At 36.4% G+C, this 22,263-nt stretch overlaps 1 protein-coding gene across 1 annotated transcript in view; it reads left to right on the top strand.

Moving 5' to 3' along the window:
• The window catches only part of LOC118896409 (zinc finger protein 420-like), a 39,422-nt gene that overhangs the window by 976 nt on the left and 16,183 nt on the right, over nt 1–22,263 (top strand). Inside the window, exons 2-3 of the mRNA XM_036854176.1 lie at nt 1,510–1,561; nt 3,390–4,633. Coding sequence (XP_036710071.1) covers nt 1,525–1,561; nt 3,390–4,633 — 1,281 coding nt within the window. The 5' untranslated portion in view covers nt 1,510–1,524. The remainder of the gene's footprint in view (nt 1–1,509; nt 1,562–3,389; nt 4,634–22,263) is intronic.

Raw genomic sequence — 22,263 nt, 5'->3', positions numbered from 1 at the left:
ATGGCTCTGATGAACCTAGGGGCAGGACAGGAATAAAGACGCATAGAGAATGGACTTGAGGACACGGGGAGGGGGAAGGGTAAGCTGGGACGAAGTGAGAGAGTGGCATGGACATATCTACACTACCAAATGTAAAACAGATAGTGGGAAGCAACTGCATCACACAGGGAGATCAGCTCGGTGCTTTGTGACCACCTAGAGGGGTGGGATAGGGAGAGTGGGAGGGAGATGCAAGAGGGAGGGGATATGGGGATATATGTATACATATAGCTGATTCACTTTGTTATACAGCAGAAACTAACACAAATTGTAAAGCAATTATACTCCAATAAAGATGTTAAAAAAATAAATTAAAAAAAAAAAAGAAGTGAGTTACTAAGTCCAGCCCACACTCAAGGGGTGCAGAATAAGCTCTACTTCCTGAAGGGAAGCGTGTCAAAGAATTTATGGGGATATATTAAACACATCATAGTACCCAATCAACTGCCTTTCCTTTATATTTTGCTAAAAGCTACTGGGTCTCTGAATGCTTAAAGAGCTTCATTTCAACCTATAAAGGTCAAAAGAATATTAATTTTGAGTACCAAATACTGTGCTTCTACCTCTCCAGTGAACTTGGATGGAAAGAAAATGGGTACTGCATCCTGCTCATTCTTCAGAGGCTGAAGACAATGGGCTGGGCCGAAGTTCTTGGTTTTTATAAATTAATTGTGATATAATGTATATAATAAAGTGTTCAAATATTAATTACACAGCTGATGCATTTTTTCATATGTGTACATCTACCTGACCACTACTCAGATCAAGATACTGAACATTTCCAGCACCCCAGCAGGTTTCCTTGAACCACCCCCTTACCATTTACCTACCTCCTCAGAGATAACAACTTGTGGTTCTATCACCATAAATTAATTCTGTTCTTGACCTTCATGTAAGTGTAATCACACAGTATGTAAGGTTTTTTTTTTTTTTTGTCTAGCATATTTCATTTAACATAATATCTGTGAAATGCATTCATGTTATTGCATGTGACAGTAGTTTGTTGCTCCTTATTGTTGAATTGTATTCTGTTTAATGAGTATACAATAATTCTTCAATTTATCCAGTCTACTGTTGATGGTCATTTGGGTTGCTTCAGATTTTGGCAATTATGAATAAAGTGCTTATTAACATTTTTATACATATCTTCTGGTAGAAATAAACATATCATTTCTATTGGGTATATACAGAGGAGTGGAATTTCTGGGTCATAGGGCATATGTATATTTAGCTTTAGTAGATACTACCAGTTTTCCAAAGAGATTATACCAATTTATATTATACTAGCAATGTAGTAGAGTTCCATCAACCTTTAGTAATGTCCGTCTTTTAAATTTTAGCCATTCTGGTACATATGTAATGGATGTGAGTTCTAGGTTGGTTAGTTTATCCACTAACACCCAAGTCCTATATTATTTCCCATAAACAAGGTATCAGTCTCTGAATTCAGATGTAATCTTCTTGTTTAAGCAAGGAGAACCATGGATGGAGGAGGGAGAAATGTCAAATTGGGCCTATTCAGGTAAGTTGAGAACCTGGCAAATGGGAGGCAGGGAAGGAAGATTCATATTGATTAGTGATATGTTTGTCCTTGAAGTATTTTTTAGGAAATTATTCTTGAAGGCCATAGATGTTTACAAATGGCTGAAAATAATTGATATGGGTTTGTGGAATACCTAAATGACACTGCTACATATCAAACACCCACATAATCCTTTTCCTTTAGTTGACTTTTAGAGAAATAGGTAATCCTCCTACCTATACTCTGAATCTTATGTAGCCCACATATTTAGGACACTTCTTAATTAGTTAGCATCTCTTTGACTAATATCTTTAGCACTCCATTCTCCCAAAGTGGGCTTATACTCCTCTCCTCATGCACTCAGGCATTCTTAGGTATGCTCTCTTTCAAAGTAACTTACCAAATGATATTCATATTCTTTCTAATTACCTTCTGTTTTTCTCACCTTTCAGTGTGAAGTGTCTTGGAGTTATAATCTTTTGTTTGTTTCTTAAAAAAATTCTTTAGGGTCTCCAGTAATAGAAATATTATTCCTTCTTTTCCTGTCTTTCTTTTCCACTGCATTCTCTATGACCATTTTAATCTGATTCTTTATGTCATTTTTATTATCTTGGTTGTTTTCTTTCCTTTAGTCAGTGCCACTTATTAAATTTGTATTTCCCTTCTTTTCTTCCTGACCACACCTTGTAATTTAATCTTCCATTTTTTTTCCTGAGTTCAATCAATTCTTTTTCATTTCTCCCTGTTTTTTGTTCATTTTGGTTTTTATCTTTTGAAGTTCTGACTCATGGTGGTTATCCATGTCCTGATATGCTTGTTTGAGTATATTTAATTCTGCCTGGAGTTCAAACAAAATTTTCTTCTGTTTCATGGCAAGTTTTTGAAGGGGACAATTTCCTCTGTTTATTTCTGCACAAATTCATTTCCTGATTTTATGTAATAGTTCTCTATGGACTTTACTTTTTCTTTTCATTTTAACATATCACAGTGTTTTTATAAGATTTCTAATTTTATGGATCCCTTTTCTGTTAATACAGCAAAGTTCAGGGACTTGAGCAGAGTCCTTTCTTCTTCTCTCCCTCCCTCCCTTCCTTCCTTCCTTTCTGTGATTAAGGAGGAGTTTTGAGTTTTCTGGTTTTGTGGTTCTCTTTTGTCTTCCAGGACCCTAAATTTCCTCTTTTTTTTCTTTTCCCCATTGCCACCACCCAGTTACCAGAGGGTACTTCTTCCTTCTTTTTTGCTTTTTGTCTCCCTTTGAAACTGCCTATTCTTCTGAGGACTGTCCCCTTTATATAAAGCCTATCTTATCTTGTGCCTTTTTAATGTCATCTGACCCTTTAAGATGCATGTACTTTGACATCCTCTCCCTGTAGTTGTGCTCTAATCTGCCTGGTTACATATAAAACATTTTTATATTTACTGTGAGTTTAATCTTTCTGCTGGTCACATCAACTCACTCTCAGTCCCCTTTGCTAGCATGCTTCCTCTGTCTTCCTGAAGTTATTTTTTGGTCTGCCTTTGTTCCTCACAGAGCCTTGTGATGGAGTAGAGATGGGGCAGAAGTGTGTGGGGCTGTGTGGGACCATGACACTGAGCTCATCAACTCTGCTTTTTCCATTGCTCTCCTGCTCACTTCTTTTTATGTCTGTTCCTTCTTCTGTCTTTGGGTTTTAATATCATATTCTTAAATTTCAAAGCTGAACATACTCATTATCAGATTTCTGTCTATTTCCATTAAAATGAAGACCTTTATTTTTTGTTTTTGTGTTTTGTGTTCCTCAAAGCTCGAGAGAGAAATAACATTATTTACACTTGCGTTTTCTCTTAGAGTTTGAAATTAGACCCAAAATGAAAGAATTAGCTCCACAGAAGAGCATTTCTGAAGAAGTAATACTCCATAACATGATAGTATGCTCAATTTTTGAAGACTGGAAACTTGAAGATGAGATAAATTACCAGGAAAACCAAGACAAGCTTTTGAATCAAGTTACATTTATTAACAATAAGTCACTGACTGAGGAGATAGACCAAGAATATAATGCACTGTGGAAAGTAGTTCATCTGAACAGAACATCTGATGAACACATCAGAGCCTTCATACATAAGTCTCACCTCTCTGCACAACCAAAATTTCTAACAAGTGAAAAATATAAATGTATTCAGTGTGGGAAAGCCTTCAGTGGAAAGTCAGGACTTATCGTACATCAGAGAATTCATACCGGGGAAAAACCATACAAATGTAATGACTGTGAAAAAGCCTTTATTCAGAAGTCACAGCTCACTGTACATCAGAGAACTCATACAGGAGAGAAGCCCTATGAATGTAGTGAATGTGGAAAAGCATTCATCCAGAAGTCAAACCTCATTATTCATCAGAGGATTCACACAGGGGAGAAACCCTATGAATGCAATGAATGTGGGAAGGCTTTCATCAAGAAGTCAGCTCTCAGTGTTCATCAAAGAGCTCATACGGGGGAGAAACCATATGAATGTGATGAATGTGGAAAAGCCTTTATCTGGCGGTCACAGCTCATTGTACATCAGAGAATTCATACTGGGGAGAAACCCCATAGATGTAATGAGTGTGGAAAAGTCTTCAACAGAAAGTCAGAACTAAGTGTGCATCACAGAATTCATACTGGAGAGAAACCCTTTGAATGTAATGAATGTAAAAAAGCCTTCATTCAGAAGTCAGATCTCATTGTACATCAGAGAACTCACAGTGGGGACAAAAGATATCAATGCAATGAACGTGGGAAAGCCTTCATCCGGAGTTCACAGTTCATTGAACATCAGAGAATTCATACTGGGGAGAAACCTTATGAATGTAGTGAATGCAGAAAAGCTTTTATCCAGAAATCACAACTCATTGTGCATCAGAGAATCCATACTGGGACAAAACCATATGAATGCACTGAGTGTGGAAAAGCCTTTAGCAAGAAGTCACACCTTACTGTACATCATAGAATACATACTGGAGAAAAACCCTATGAATGCAGTGATTGTAGAAAAGCTTTCAGCAAGAAATCTACTCTCATTGTTCATCAGAGAATTCATATTGAACAGAAACACTTTTAATGGAGTGAGAAAACTTTAATTCAGTGATCAAAATTTCATTACACTTCATAGAATTCATATAGGTTAGAAACTCTATAAATGTACTAAACATGGGAAGCTTCAACAATAGTTCCAGAACTATTAAGCATCAGAAGATTCATACTAAGAAGAACTTCGAAAAATCATGTTTCCCAAAAACAACATATATATTGGACATCTTGGTTGAGATCTAAAAGTTTTTTTAAGTGTACTAGAAAAATCTCAATTACACATGATTGACTTGTTCACTGTGAAGTACACATTTTTTTTAATGAGTAAGTAAATTGATTTATCATGACAATAAAGTGACAATGATATGTAATCATTCTGCAAGTGATCTAAGAATGGCATTTAAACCCAAATTATCTGTTGGTTGGAAGTGAATATGGATATTTACACCTGCCTTGCTTTTTCACACTAAAACAGGGGTCCCCAATTTTTTTGGCCAGTTTCGTGGAAGACAATTTTTCCATGGACCGGGGGCGGGGGGGTGGTTTCAGGATGATTCAAGCACATTACATTTATTGTGCACTTTATTTCTATTATTATTACATTGTAATATATAATGAAATAATTATAGAACTCACCAGAATGCAGAATCAGTGGGAGTCCTGAGCTTGTTTTCACTTGCCACTCACTGATAGGGTTTTGATATGAGTCTACAAGCAGTGGATTATTATGGTCTGTGTGCAGTCAAACCTCTCTGCTAATGATAATCTGTATTTGCAGCTGCTCCCCAGTGCTAGCATCACCGCCTCAGCTCCACCTCAGATCATCAGGCATTAGATTCTCATAAGGAGCACACAACCTAGATTCCTTGCATGCACAGTTCACAGTAGGGTTGACGCTCCTATGAGAATCTAATGCCACTGCTGATCTGACAGGAGGCGGAGCTCAGGCAGTAATGCAAGTGATGGAGTGAGGCTGTAAATACAGATGAAGCTTCACTCACTCCCCCGCCCCTCACCTCCTGCTGTGTGGCCCCCGTTCCTAACAGGCCATGGACTGGGTACCTATATCCTCTCCCTACATTATGTTGAATTAATTAACAAGATACATGCATTTTAAAGGAATTATTAGATTCCGTGTTCTTACATGTAAGAGCTGTCGGAAGATACTATATATTTTTTGAGATATTTGTTCAGGGATATCTGTTTTGCTGCCCTGTAAATTTCCTCATGACCAGCCTAAACATTAGAAATTTTACTATTATTTTCTAGTTCATTTGAAAAAAAATTCTTTGTTTTGTTGAGTTGTCATTTTATTATCACAAATAACTTTTCTTACAAATCCAGTCATTATCCAAGGCATGCTTTCCTTTTAGAAACACAATAACCTAACCTTATATAAGTATTCATTGTCAAGTAATATTATGAAAAGAGGGATTGATATCTAAAAACCTTTTAAAACTTTTCTTGAATGAAGGTGAAGCTGATATATGAAGCTGATATACCGTGTTGAACTTGATCCTAAATTTTTTTATATCAAATACTTCTTTCTTAGATTTTTAAAGGAAAAATAATGCCTTAAAATTGAAATTAGTGGCTTCCCTGGTGGCGCAGTGGTTGAGAATCTGCCTGCCGATGCAGGGGACACGGGTTCGAGCCCTGGTCTGGGAGGATCCCACATGCCGCGGAGCGACGAGGCCCGTGAGCCACAACTACTGAGCCTGCGCGTCTGGAGCCTGTGCTCCGCAACAAGAGAGGCCACGGTAGTGAGAGGCCCACGCACCGCAATGAAGAGTGGCCCCCGCTTGCCACAACTAGAGAAAGCCCTAGCACAGAAACGAAGACCCAACATAGCAATCAATCAATCAATAAATCTAAAAAAAAAAAAAAAAAAAAAAAAAAAAAAAAAAAAAAATTGAAATTAGTGAATAACAACCATGATTATTAATTTAAAATTTAAAATATTTAAGCTTTCAAATAATGATTTTAAACTAAAAGAAGTAAATTGCAGTCATGGAATTTTTTTATTAGTCATTTTTGAAGATCTGGGATATAAATGTATGCAATTAATTTTCTAAACAAACATATCAGCAACTAAAATATCCATGTGTGTCTTGCCCTTCAGTGTTGTCATCTTGGAACCTATTTAATAATGCAAGTTGTTCAGTCACCAGTAATTTATGGAGTCCCTATCTTTTAGAATTTCCTTCAGGTCCAGCTTACCTGTTAGGCCTCATATGAAACCAAGTAATATTTTCAGAGAACCTTAGTCATTAGAATTCATTGTCTTTCTAGCCCTTCCTTATCCCTCCCCACTGTCAACCCATTAATTCTGTGCCTGACTTCAGCAAGAAAAAAGCTCATACCCTTTCTATAGTCATTTCAAGTCTCAGATCCTTAGAAGATTCAATATCTCTATTTTCACATTTTGGCCTTCTTCATGATTTCCTACCTGTAGCTGGTATTGCCATGAACATTGAACAGGCATGAAATTCCTTTACTTTTTTACTTGCCTTCTAATATTTTTGATGTCTGACCCTAGTTTCTTCTATTCTCTTTAAAAGGACACTTCATACTGCTTCCTTTCAAATTCATTAGTATTACTATTACTAATAGATATTTATTGGGCACTATGAGTCAGATACTATCTTGTTTTAAACACCTGGAACTTGAGAGATTATACAAGAAACCATGACTCATACCCAAGGACTCGGAAACATTACAATATACATAAATTCTTAGATATTTCAAAGTTTTCAGGCAGAGTTAAAAATGGAAACTACCCTAATAATAATATGGTTTAAAATGGTTTGCAAATTAAATGATTAAAATGTTAATCATGAATGCCATTCATTGAGATACTCAAGTGTATTTAAACTTTTATATGCTGATGGTCACTCAAATGCTTAGGTATTATGTTTATTTCAACTTCAAGTTCTAATCACAGGTGAATACTTCGCAGTTGAATCGACCCTATTTCAGACATTCTTAGGGGCATAATAGATCAAAGGGGCATTATACAAGTGTGTGGGAGGTAAGATGGAAAGGAGTCAAACCATGGATTTTTTTTTTTTTTCTGGGAAGGTGAAGAAAATGGAATTTCAAAACCCCTTTTCTATTTGGTAGCGTAGGTAGGGGTGAGTCACAAGAGAAATTAGAAAATATTTAGATAATACTGAAATGAAAACACAATCTATCAAAGTATTGGGGATGCCGCTAGAGCAGAGCTTAAAGAGAAATTTATAGCTTTTAAGTTTCATTAGAAAAGAAGAGATGACTAAAATTAATTATCTAGGCTTCCACCTTATGAAGTTAGATATGAGCAAATGAAACTCAAATAAGTAGGAGAATAAAGTAATAAATGTAAGAGCACAAATCAGTGAACTAGAACTGGGGTCAGACTAGGCCAAATTTGGCTAGTGGCCTATTTCCATATAACCCTTAAACTTAGAATCATTTTTCATTTTTAGCGGGTTGTAAAACAAACACCTATAAAACAAAGAGTACAGAACAGTTACCATATATGGCCCATAAAACCTAAAATATCTACTATCTGGCCCTTTACAGAAACTATTTGCCAATTCCTGAACTGGAAACTGGAACGTACACTAACAGTAGAAAAAAGTCAATAAAAACAAAAGGTGGTTCATTGAAATGATCAATAAAATTGATAAATCTTTGGATAAACTGATCAAGAAAAAGAGAAGGCTGGGACTTCCCTGATGGTACAGTGGTTAAGAATCCACCTGCCAATGCAAGGAACACGGGTTCAAGCCGTGGTCTGGGAAGATCCCACCTGCCGCGGAGCAAAAAAGCCTGTGCACCACAACTACTGAGCCTGTGCTCTAGAACCCGCAAGCCACAACTACTGAGCCTGTGTGCCACAACTACTGAAGTCGGTGTGCCTAGAGCCCATGCTCCGCAACAAAAGAAACCACCGCAATGAGAAACCCATGCACTGCAATGAAGAGTAGCCCCCGCTCGCCGCAACTAGAGAAAGCCTGCGCCCAGCAATGAAAACCCAACACAGCCCCAAAATAAATAAATAAATAAATAAATAAATAAATAAATAAATGTGTTTTTAAAAAAAAAGAAAAAGAAAAGACCAAAATTATGAATAGGAAATAAAGGAGATGACACCACTATCCTAGAATCAACAGATAATAAGTAAGTTACTTATAACTTTTTTTCAATAATTTGATGACTTAGATGAAATGGAAGATTTCCTTGAAATACATGTTACCAAAGCTGAGTAAAGAAGAAATAGAATACTTAAATAGCCCTATAATAATAAAAGAAATTAAATGTGTTATTTAAAATCTTCCCTGAAAGAAAACTCAAGATCTAGATGGCTTCTGATAAATCTGATAAATTCCATCAGTATTTAAGGAATAAATAATGCTAACCCTACAGAAACTTTTCAGAAAGTAGAGGAGGATGAACATTTTCCAACTCATCATATTGGATCAGATTACCCTGAACTGAAACCAGATGAAGACATCATAAGTAAAGAAAGTTATAAGCCAGTAAATACCCTGATGACTATAGATGTAAAAGTTCTTTTAAAAATTAGTGTACTGAATCCAACAATACATGAAAAATGAAATATGTCCTGATTAACTTCTGGAGATTATTTCAGGAATTCAAGTTTTTATTTAAACATCTGATTATCACTCCATGTAATTTACCATATTAAAATAATGAAGGGAAAGGCTCATGTATCATCTCTGTAGATACCAAGAACACATTTAGCAAAATTCAACATCCATTTGTGATGAAAACTTTCAACAAACGAGCAATAGGTAGTAACTTCTCTACATCTACCAGTTTTATGGTTATTGCTTTCTACATAAGATCAGACACAAAGCAAAAATATCTGTTCTCATCCTTATTCAACAATGTAATAGAAGTCCTGGCCAGTGCAGTAAGAGAAGAAAAATTTTAAAGGCATACAAATAGGGAAAGAAGAAATAAAACTTTATGAACAATTAACATGGTCTCATACATATAAAATCCTAAGGAATCTACAAAGATTCACTAAAACTTACAAATGAATTTTATAAGGTTCCAGGATAAAAGGCCAATATACAAAAAGTGATTGTATTTCTACATATTAACGACCAAAATAAATTTAAGAATCCATGTACAGTAGCACATAAACCATAAAATAGTTTAAGAAAATTAACCAAAGATAGGCATTGGAAACTGCAAAATATTGTTGAGAGACACTTTAAAGCCAAATAAGTGGAAAGATTGATCATCTTCATGGATTGAAATATGCAATAATGTTAAGATGTCATTTGTCTCCACATTGGTCTATTCTATCCCAATTAAAAGACCAACAAAACACATGAAAGAATGCTCAACATCATTAATCATTAGAGAAATGCAAGTCAAAACTACAATGAGATATCATCTCACACCAGTCAGAATGGCCATCATCAAAAAATCTACAAACAATAAATGCTGGAGAGAGTGTGGAGAAAAGGGAACCCTCTTGCACTGTTGGTGGGAATGTAAATTGATACAGCTACTATGGAGAACAGTATGGAGGTTCCTTAAAAAACTAAAAATAGAACTACCATATGACCCAGCAATCCCACTACTAGGCATATTCCCTGAGAAAACCATAATTCAAAAAGAGTCATGTACCCCAATGTTCACTGCAGCTCTATTTACAATAGCCAGGACATGGAAGCAACCTAAGTGTCCATTGACAGATGAATGGATAAAGAAGATGTGGCACATATATACAATGGAATATTACTCAGCCATAAAAAGAAATGAAATTGAGTTATTTGTAGTGAGGTGGATGGACCTAGAGTCTGTCATACAGAGTGAAGTAAGTCAGAAAGAGAAAAACAAATACTGTATGTTAACACATATATATGGAATCTAAAAAAAAAAAAAAAAGATCATGAAGAACTTAGGGGCAGGACAGGAATAAAGATGCAGACCTACTAGAGAATGGACTTGAGGACACGGGGAGGGGGAAGGGTAAGCTGGGACGAAGTGAGAGAGTGGCATGGACATATATACACTATCAAATGTAAAACCGGGGGTCTTCCCTGGTGGCGCAGTGGTTGAGAATCTGCCTGCCAATGCAGGGGACACGGGTTCGATCCCTGGTCTGGGAAGCTCCCACATGCTGTGGAGCAACTAGGCCCGTGAACCACAACTACTGAGCCTGCGCGTCTGGAGCCTGTGCTCTGCAACAAGAGAGGCCGCGATAGTGAGAGGGCGCACCGCGATGAAGAGTGGCCCCCACTTGCTGCAACTAGAGAAAGCCCTCGCACAGAAACGAAGACCCAACACAGCCAAAAATAAAAATAAATAAATAAATATTTTTTTAAAAAGAGAAAAAAAAAAGTAAGACCGATAGCTAGTGGAAAGCAGCCGCATAGCACAGGGAGATAAGCTCGGTGCTTTGTGACCACCTAGAGGGGTGGGATAGGGAGGGTGGGAGAGAGGGAGATGCAAGAGGGAAGAGATATGGGTATATATGTATATGTATAGCTGATTCACTTTGTTATAAAGCAGAAACTAACTCACCATTGTAAAGCAATTATACTCCAATAAAGATGTTAAAAAAAAAAGACCAACAGATTTTTGTTTTTTGTTTGTTTTTGTTTGTTTTTTAGTGGGAGTCAGGGGGGAGAAATTGATCAGCTGATTCTAACGTATATAGAAGTGTAAAGACCTAGAAGAGCCAAAATAATTTGGAAAATGAACAAAGTTCGAGGACTTAATGCTATCTGATTTCAAGTCAGCAAAATATTGGCCTAAGTGGAAGTGTAAAGATAGTGTGGTATTGGCCTAAACATAGACCTAGATCAATGAAATAGATAGAAGAGAATGTCCAGAAGTACACTCACGTATACATGGTCAATTGAGTTTTTTTTTTTTTTTTTTTTTTTTTATTCACACACACACACACTGTATTTTATTTTTACAAGACATAAATAGACTGACACCAAGCATTGTACATGGATGACCACAACAAAAGCAACAATGATTGCAATTACCAAACATGAAACACACTCATACTATGTCATAATATTGACATTCAGTCCAGTAATCCTCCACTGTAACAGCTCCTTTACTTTGCAGTGAAAATTGATTTGTATATTCTTTGCCTCTGAGTCCTTGTGGGATTTTTTTTTTTTTTTAAATTCAGACAGAAAGTCACAAAAATTATACTCATCCTCATCAGTTCACTCAGTCCCATGTAATTAATTTTTTTTTCATCTTGATCTTTTGTTAGCACTTTTATGAGTTCATCAGTTTTTCATTAGAGTTCTGAAAATGCTTATTCATTCAGTTCAGCAGTACAGTCAGTTACCAGAAACCTGTACTTGTCAGAGTCTTTTCCATGAATTTCTTGAAGATGAAACCCTTTTATAGGAACATATTTGCAAAATCATCAGAGTACACCCAGAACTGTCTGTAAATGACAAAAGACTTAAAAATGACCACGGTTAAAGATTTGATGAAAGTTCATAATAATGCAGTTGACAAGAAAATTAGTTATTTCTGAGATATACATTTTAAAGTAATAACTAGGATTATTACTTATAACATTATACCAGAACATATAAGATTTTTAGAAATTTCATGTAATGTCTGAAACATTTATATTAACATATTTCCATACATATTTCCATACAAATACAAATATAAGATTTTTAGAAATTTCATGTAATGTCTCAATTGAGTTTTTTAAAAAACTTTTTGTTTGGGAATAATTTTTGATTTACAAAAGTTGCAAAGATAATAGAGTTCCCATATGCCCCTCACCTGGTTTCCTCTAATGTTCACATCTTACATTATTATGGTACATGAGTGAAAACTTAAAAAACAACCTATGTCCATTAATATTAACCATATTCCAGGTTTTATTTTAATTTCACTATCCTTTTTCTGTTCCAGATTCCAATCCAGGATATCACATATCATTTAGTTATCATATCTCTTTAGTCTTATCTGGTCTGTGACAGTGTTGAAAGTTTAGCTAAACTCCTCCATAATATTGCTGCCTTGGCATCCATTTTGTGTGGCTAAGTGGCCAGCAGGGCCTTGAACTGACACTAGCCCCTCCCTCAAGTGAATGCCCTAGATAACAGTCCACAGAGTGACAAGAAAGTGTTAAGTTCCTGATATGACTCCTCCAATGCCCCTTGTGATAAACTGTCTCTCCTGCCTCCCTGCTCTTTCCCCTTGTGTCTCCTTTAGATAAGAAACCCTCCCCAAAACTTAGCAAAGCCCTGCTTTTGTGGTTTGAATTGACTGATCTGGCCTTAGCCTGAGAACCCCAAAGCACTTCACTCTCAGAACCTTATAAAGGCACATGCTTCAGCTCCTGCAGTTTGCTCCCTGCCTTGACCTTGCGAAGTGGCCCTTTGAGGAGTGCCTGCAGGACCTGTGAATAGTAAACTCTATTTCACTTTACTCTTTGGTCTTTGTTGAACCTTGGCTTGCCATCCAACACCCAGGATTATATGTAAGATGTTAACAACAAAAAACAGCACAACAGACAACTTCTTACTTTCCCCTTGTTTTTCATGATCTTGACTGTTTTGAGGGGTACTTTTCAGGAATTTGTAAAATGTCCCTTAATTGAAAAAAAATTTTTTTAGCCATTCTATTAGGTGTGTAGTGGTATCTCATTTTGGTTTTAATTTGCATTTTCTTAATATCTAATGATGCTGAGCATCTTTACATGTGTTTATTGGCAATTTGTTTATCTATTATGGTAAAATTTCCAAATCTTGTGCTCATTTGAAAAAAATTGTTAGTATTTATTTTGGAGTGCTATGTTCTGAATTCAAGTTCTCTCTAAGATATGTTTTGCAAATGCTTTCTCCCAGTCTATGATTTGTCTTTTCATTTTCTAAGCGGTTTCTTTAGAGGAGAACAGTTTTAATTTTGTTAAGTCCAATTTATCAATTTTTCCTTTTAATGGTTTTTTTGTGTGTCCTCTTTAAGAAATCATTGCCTAAATTGAAGTCACAAAGATTTTTTTCCAGTGGTTTCTTCCAGAGATTTTGTATTTTTAGCTCTTACATTTATGTTTAAGAGCTCTTTTCAGTTAATTTTAATATATTTGTGAATTAAAGTTGAGGTATATATTTTTGTATATGGATACACAACTGATCAGCACCATTTGTCAGAAAGATTATCCTCTGCTGAATTACCTTGACACCTATGTCAGAAATCAAATATATATATTTTACTTTCTTCCTTTTTCCACTTATATTTACATCTATGCTTACCACATTGTATTTTGTAATTTTCTTTTAATTCTTGAAATCAACTTTCTTCTTCTTTTTTTAGAATAATTATGCCTATTCTAGTTCCGTTACATTTCCATGTCATTTAAGAATCAGCATGTTGGTTTCTACAAAGAAACTGAGAGGATTTGATTGAGATTTGATTGAACCTATAAATCAATTTGGAAATAATTGACATCTTAGCAATTTGAATTTTCCTTTCCACAAGGCATGATATAACAATTTATTTAAGTCTTATTTAATTTCTCTCAGCAGTGTTTTGTAGTATTCAATGTACAGGCCTTACACATATTTTGTTAAATTTTCTCCCAAGATTTCATATGTTTAGGGTACTATTGTAAATGCTATTTTATTTTCATTTCAATTCAAATTTTTCATTGTTCGTATATTGGGTGGACCAAAGGGTTCATTCGGTTTTTTCGTAAGATAGCTCTAGTAGCACTTAGTTGTCTTTAACTTCATTCAAAACAATTTGTGACAGCTGTCATATCAGTGTGCATTTAAAGAAAGACTTATCAAAATTGATGAATTTTTGTATAGCCATTTTAATATTGAAGAAGAAAGGAAAAAAGCAACATTTTCAGCATATTATGCTTTATTATTTCAAGAAAGGTAAAAACGCAATTGAAATGCACAAAAAGATTTGTGCAGTGTATGGAGAAGGTGCTGTGACTGATTGAACATGTCAAAAGTGGTTTGTGAAGTTTCGTGCTGGAGATTTCTCACTGCACAATGCTCCATGGTCAGGTAGACAAGTTGAAATTGATAAGGATCATATTGAAACAAGAATTGAGAACAATCAACATTAGACCACGCGGGAGAGAGTTGACATACTCAAAATATCCAAATCAAGCGTTGAAAATCATTTGCACCAGCTTGGTTATGTGAATCGCTTTGATGTTTGGGTTCCACATACGTTAAGCAAAAAAACCTTCTTGACCATATTTCTCCATGCGATTCTCTACTGAAACATAAGGAAAACGTTCTGTTTTTAAAACAAATTGTGACAGGCGATGAAAAGTGGATACTGTACAACAATGTGGAACGGAAGAAACTGTAGGGCAAGCGAAATGAACCACCACAAAAGGCCGGTCTTCATCCAAAGAAGGTGATGTTGTGTATATGGTGGGATTGGAAGGGAGTCATCTATTATGAGCTCCTTCCGGAAAACTAAACGATTAATTCCAACAAGTACTGATCCCAATTAGACCAACTGAAAGCAGCACTCGACAAAAAACATCCAGAATTAGTCAACAGAAAACTCGTAATCTTCCATCAGGATAATGCAAGACCCGTGTTTTTTTGATGACCAGGCAGAAACTGTTACAGCTTGGCTGGGAAGTTCTGATTCATCCGCCGTGTTCACCAGACACTGCACCTTCAGATTTCCATTGATTTTGGTCTTTACAAAATTCTCTTAATGGATAAAAGTTCAATTCCCTGGAAGACTTTAAAAGGCACCTGGAACAGTTCTTTGCTCAAAAAGATAAAAAGTTTTGGGAAGATAGAATTATGAAGTTGCCTGAAAAATGGCAGAAGGTAGTGAACAAAAGGGTGAATACGTTGTTCAATAAAGTTCTTGGTGAAAATGAAAAATGTGTCTTTTATTTTTACTTAAAAACTGAAGGCACTTTTTGGCCCGCACAATATAAGTATAATTATTTACTGTATTACTTTTATTCTGTTACCTTGTTTAATTATTTACTGGATTTAGTAGTTTTTAAAATAGATTTCTTAGGATTTTGTCTGTGTAAATTTTCTATGTGCAAATAAAAACTAGTTTTATTTTCTCCTTTCCAATTTGTGTATGCCTTTAAAAAGTTTTTATTCTTGTCCTAGCACGCTGGCTATTACCTCTAACACAACATTAAATAAATGTGAAAAGAGTGGACTTCATTGCTTTTTTCTCAGTCTTAGGAAGAAAGCATTAAGTTTTCACCATAAAAGATAATGTTAGCTGTAAGTTTTTTGTAGATGTCCCTTATTAATTTGAAAAAGTCCTTTTCATTCCTAGTCTAAGAGTTGTTGGTTTTTTTTCCCTTTATCCTGAATGGGTACTGAATTCTATCAAATGCTTTTTTCTACATCTATAGAGATGAGCATATGGTTTTTCCTTTTTGTTCTGTTAATAGTTTTATTTCCTGACTTTTAAACTTTAATCCAACCTTACATTCCTGAAGTAAACCCTACTTGTTCATATGTTATTTTTATATATTTCTGTGCAGCTCACTCCTCTTAAGTAATCTGGTTTGAATATTTTAAACTCCTTGGCCTCCCTGTTGTCTGATCTTCTTCTCCTCAAGTTAGTGAACCCCTGGCCTCTCTTTGAGGTATTCCTCCCTGAGAATTTATCCTGGAGACTTCCTCCGGGATGCAGACTGGGGCAATCATAGAGCTCACCGGATTCATTTTTCTTAAGTATCACAGTTCTGTGCTGTTATTAAGTGTCTGAAAACCATTGTTTTATATGTTTTGTCCAGTTTTCTAGCTGTTTAAGGTAAGAGGGTAAATCTAATTTCTTTTATTCCATCATGGATGGTAGTGGAATTCTTACCTCTGACCCCATTCCCCTAAGAGGTTTTTTAAGAATGGAATGATCACAAGTATTTTCAACTTCATCTGAAATTTAAAATTCAAAACATAGCCCTAAATTTTTTGTAAAGAACACTCACAGAGGAATTTCTCTACCTGATAAATTTATGTAGAAAACAATAATAATTAAAGTAGTACAGTACTGGCACAGGAGTAGCTCAGTAGTAAAAAAGGGAGAGTCCAAAAATTATATATGTATATATAATACATATATATATACACATATACATGTATTACATATATAACACATATATATACACATATATATGTATTACATATATAACAGCTGATGCTTGAACAATGCAGATTTGAACTGCATGGGTCCACTTATATGTGGTTTTTTTTTCAATAGTAAATAGTACATGTTATGTGGTTGTTAAATCTGTGGATGCAAACCCGCAGATATGGAGGAACCGCAACCTTGTATACAGAGGGCTGATTATAAGTTTTGTTTTTTTAAAAAATATATTTATTTATTTATTTATTTATTTATTTGGCTGCGTTGGGTCTTTGTTGCTGCACGCGGACTTTCTCTGGTTGCGGCAAGCAGGAGCTACTCTTCGTTGTGGTGCGCGGGCTCCTCATTGCAGTGGCTTCTCTTGTTGGGGAGCACGGGCTCTAGGTGCACGGGTTTCAGTAGTTGTAGCATGCGGGCTCAGTAGTTGTAGCACACGAGCTCTAACGTGCAGGCTCAGTAGTTGTGGTGCATGGGTTTAGTTGCTCCACGGCATGTGGGATCTTCCGGGGCCAGGGCTCGAACCCGTGTCCCATGCATTGGCAGGTGGATTCTTAACCACTGCACCACCAGGGAAGCCCCAATCATAAGTTATACTCAGATTTTTGACTGCGTGGAGAGTCAGTGCCCCTAACCCCCACGTTGTTCAAGGGTCAACAATATATATTTATTTATTTACAGGGATATATATTTGGCATTTCAAATCCAAAGCCACAAAAGTGGGATTGGTAGATTTGAACAAATAAACCAAAATACTGTATTCAAAGTCAGAAAAACGAGAGACAGACTTGAGAGGAAATATTTGCAATGCATACAAAGAAAAAGTATTAATAGTCAGAATATAGCAAAAGTTTCTATAAATAAAACAGATAGAGATAACCTATCTGAAATTAAAAATTTCAAATGATAAAACAGGTAATTGTCCAAAGAAACATATGAATGATACCTACTTTTACTAGTAGTCAAAGAAACATAAATAAAAATGAAAAAAATCAAATAGGCAAAAATAATTTTAAAAATTGATGTATGAGTTAGGTTCCAGTCAGGAAAATAGAACCTATGCTAGATGGTTCAATAGAGGGACTTCAATACAGGGAAGTTGTAGCAAAGGTGTAAGAATACCTTAAAAATGCAAAAAGGGAAAAGTGAGACACACCAAAGATTAGCACCAATAGGCATTTCTATGCTTCCAGAGACTGAATATTTGTGTCCTCCCAAAATTCATATGTTGAAACATAATCCTCAATGTAAAGGTATTTGGAGGTGGGGCCCTTGGGGGTAATTAGGTCTTGAGACTGGAGCCCTAATAAATGGGATTAGTGTCCTTATAAAAGAGACCTCAGAGAGCTCTCTTGCCCCTTCCACCAAGTGAGGTCTCAGGATAAGATAGCTGTCTATGAACCAGCAAACCTCATTAGAGTTGTAAATCCACCAGAGTCTTGGTCTTGGACTTCCCAGCCTCCAGAACTGTGAGAAATTTCTATTGTTTATGAACCATCCAGTCCATGGTATGTGTTCTCTTCTAGCAGCCCAAATGGACTAAGACATGCACTGCTGGTAAGAGTATGAATCATCCCAGTCTTTTAGAAAGATAATTAGACAATATCTAAAATTTATTTAGTCCTCTGTGATTGTGTCCTAACCAAATAAGGGTGTGGATAAAGATCTGGCTATAAGTGTATTTATTTCACATTTGTCTATGATAGCAAAAATTGGAAATAATATGCTAACTATTGTGGAAGGAAAATAAAAATGAAGTCAGTATTGCTAAGAGGGCTCTCTAAAATGGAGCCAGGAGGCCATTAAGGAAGTGTAACAGGCACATCTCAGCCTGGATGGAATATGACCTTTGACCACTTATTGTCCTGATGAAGTCATCCAGAACATCTGCTAGAAACTCAAGATACCTACCCTAAAATGACTCGTGATTTCTTAAGGACAAAGAAAGACTCACATCAGAGTCAATCACAGTTCTTGCCAGGCAACTTTTAACAACCTCATGGCTTTTTATCTTTATCTTTAAGATATCTTTATCAGAGAGTCTTTATCTGACTCTCTTCCCTGGAATACTGTTTCAGGGTCACCTGAATCTGTGTCTCCCGAACTGCAATTCTTAAGACCCCAAATAAACTCTTCTTATTTGCAGACTCCTGCATTATTTTTTGGTCGACACTATTCAAGTATTTTATTTAGACTCAGTTTGATGGAAAACTATGTTACTGAGATAGGCTGGACCTGGGACCCTTTACTGGAGTGCTTGCAAGAAACTATAAGGGGCTAAAAATAACTGCATGCATGGTAGTTGGGGCAAATTATGAACAATAAGATACAAAAAGGCCAAAACCCAATTGCCACTTCTGAGGTGCCTGGAGCAAATTCAGAATACTGTGCATGATCCCTGCATATAGCACCACCAAGGGAGTGGGCAGACCACCTAAGTCATCCCTGCAGCCCGACCCACATATCACACCCTACTCTCACCCTATTTAAGGAACCAGCTTGCCCCTCCTCGGGGAGAAAGCAAGGGCACGTGTTACTTGTTTTCACTCCCTAGTGCTGCAGCACGAGTTCCAATAAAGCCTTGCCTGAATTTCTCGTCTGGCCTCTTACCAATTTCTGTTGATTAAAGAATCCAAGAACTTGGGTCAGTATCATTACCATTAAAATAATACTGTAGAATAATATTTAAAGACATGAAGGAATATTTACCAAAAAACGAAATTTAAAAAGCACTTTTCAATATATCACATTGCTCTATTTTTAATTTTAAAAGCATATATAATGCATATTTAAGCATATGTAATTGTATATAATTTGCACATATATGCATAGAAATAGCCTATATATGTAAAAATATAATAGTGGGTATCTTAGAGTGGGATTTTATCTGATTTTAATTTTGTTCTTTTTTCTTATCTCTATTTTCTACAGTCTATATATATTCTTTGTATAGGAAAAAGTTAAGTATGTGCATTCCTTTTTAATTAAATCCATTTATTGGACTTATTCTCAAAAATAGATGTGGCGGAGGGCACAAATTAATGTACGAGGATTCACCAAAGAGTACTATTTTTGGTAGTGATAGGGATAGAGTAGGATAATTAAATAGTTAGTTTAAAAAAACCCACTAGGGGATTAAAGATAGAAAGGGAATTTTAAGGGAGTTTGGGAGACTGTTGTAAGCTAATGACCTCTCAAGGAAAAATCCAGTAAACTAGCAACAATCTACCTTGAAGGAAGACCAGGTGCATTCAAGCGCCAGACACACTCAAGCCACAAGTCCTGATAATTAAAACGTAAGACAGTAGATACGGGTCTACATCTTGTTACATGAAGTCAGGGAGTTAATGGTCCTTGAAGAGTATCATTTCTGCATGTAGCCGCGACAGGAATGTAGGTGAAAGGGGACATTATACTGAAACTTGAGATTAATTACCATATTTTAGTATATGTTACCACACTTTTGCTAATATACATATGATTTAAATAGCACTATGACAGTCCTGGTTAGACCATATAGGGTCAAAGGAGGAACTAATGATGTAAGCCTTGATGTCTACCCAAAAATGCGGAAGAAGGTGGTCCTCTCTCCTCCCCACCTTTTCTTTGATTATAAAAATGTAGCCTTTTTTGTTCTCAGAGCAGAGCCCTCTCAACAGGCCGATTGTCTCTCACAAGCATACTATGCTAATAAACTCACTCTTTGCCTGTCTCTTGCTGAATTCTTTCTGCATTGAGACAAAAGAATCTGAGCTTCAGTAAATTCTGACACCAGGTGAGTGGTTTTAATTAAAAGACAGTGGGTTCGAGTCCCCTCCTAAGTATAGGGATCAGTGGGTTCAAGTCACAATCTGAGGTTTGGCTGGACTTGAGTCCAGGAGAAGGAGTGCAAGGAGTGCAGTTTCAGTAGCGTTAAAGTGAACATAACCTAACAGAAAGACAAAAAAAGCTAGAAAAAATTTTTTTCACAAAATGTGGCCTCATTCTTTTTTTTTTTTTAAACGAGGGTGTCTTTCTTTCTTTCTTTCTTTCTTTCTTTCTTTCTTTCTTTCTTTCTTTCTTTCTTTCTTTCTTTCTTTCTTTCTTTCTTTCTTTCTTTCTTTATGGCTGCGTTGGGTCTTCGTTGCGCACATGAGCTTTCTCTAGTTTCAGAGAGCAGGGGCTACTCTTCGTTGTGGTGCGTGGGCTTCTCATTGTGGGGGCTTCTCTTGTGGAGCACGGGCTCTAGGCGCATGGGCTTCAGTAGTTGTGGCACGTGGACTCAGTAGTTGTGGCTCACGGGCTGTAGAGCACAGGCTCAGTAGTTGTGGCACATGGGCTTAGTTGCTCCATGGCATGTGGGATCTTCCCAGACCAGGGCTCTAACCTGTGTCCCCTGCGTTGGCAGGTGGATTCTTAACCACTGTGCCACCAGGGAAGTCCCTCATTCTTTTTTTTTTAAACATTTTTATTGGAGTATAATTGCTTTACAATGTTGTGTTAGTTTCTGGTATATAACAAAGTGAATCAGCTATATGTATACATATATCCCCTTATACCCTCCCTCTTGCATCTCCCTCCCACTCTCCCTCTCCTACCCTTCTAGGTGGTCACAAAGCACCGAGCTGATCTCCCTGTGAGATGCAGTTGCTTCCCACTAGCTATCTGTTTTACATTTGATAATGTATATATGTCAGTGCTACTCTCTCCCTTCCTCCCAGCTTACCCTTCCTCCTCCCTGTGTCCTCAAGTCCATTCTCTATTTCTGCGTCTTTATTCCTGTCCTGCCCCTAGGTTCACCAGAACCTTTTTTTTTTTCTTAGATTCCACATATATGCGTTAGCATATGGTATTTGTTTTTCTATTTCTGACTTACTTCACTCTGTATGACAAACTCTAGGTCCATCCACCTCACTACAAATAATTCAATTTCATTTCTTTTTATGGCTGAGTAATATTCCATTGTATATACGTGCCACATCTTCTTTATCCATTCATCTGTCTATGGACACTTAGGTTCCTTCCATGTCCTGGCTATTGTAAATAGAGCTGCAGTGAACATTGTGGTATATGACTCTTTTTGAATTATGGTCTTCTCAGGGAATATGCCTAGTAGTAGGACTGCTGGGTCATATGGTAGTTCTATTTTTAGTTTTTTAAGGAACCTCCATACTGTTCTCCATAGTAGCTATATCAATTTACATTCCCACCAACAGTGCCAGAGGGTTCCCTTTTCTCCACACCCTCTCCAGCATTTATTGTTTGTAGATTTTTTGATGATGGCCATTCTGACTGGTGTGAGGTGATACCTCCTTGTAGTTTTGCTTTGCATTTCTCTAATGATTAGTGATGCTGAGCATCCTTTCATGTGTTTGTTGGCAATCTGTATATCTTCTTTGGAGAAATGTCTATTTATGACTTCTGCCCATTTTTGGATTGGGTTGGGTTTTTTTTGATATTGAGCTGCATGAGCTACTTGTAAATTTTGGAGATTAATCCTTTTTCAGTTGCTTCATTTGCAAATATTTTCTCCCATTCTGAGAGTTGTCTTTTTGTCTTGTT

The sequence above is a fragment of the Balaenoptera musculus genome, chromosome 6 (genome assembly GCF_009873245.2).
Source record: "Balaenoptera musculus isolate JJ_BM4_2016_0621 chromosome 6, mBalMus1.pri.v3, whole genome shotgun sequence".
Lineage (NCBI taxonomy): Eukaryota > Metazoa > Chordata > Mammalia > Artiodactyla > Balaenopteridae > Balaenoptera > Balaenoptera musculus.
This window is presented reverse-complemented; position numbering and strand designations above follow the sequence as displayed.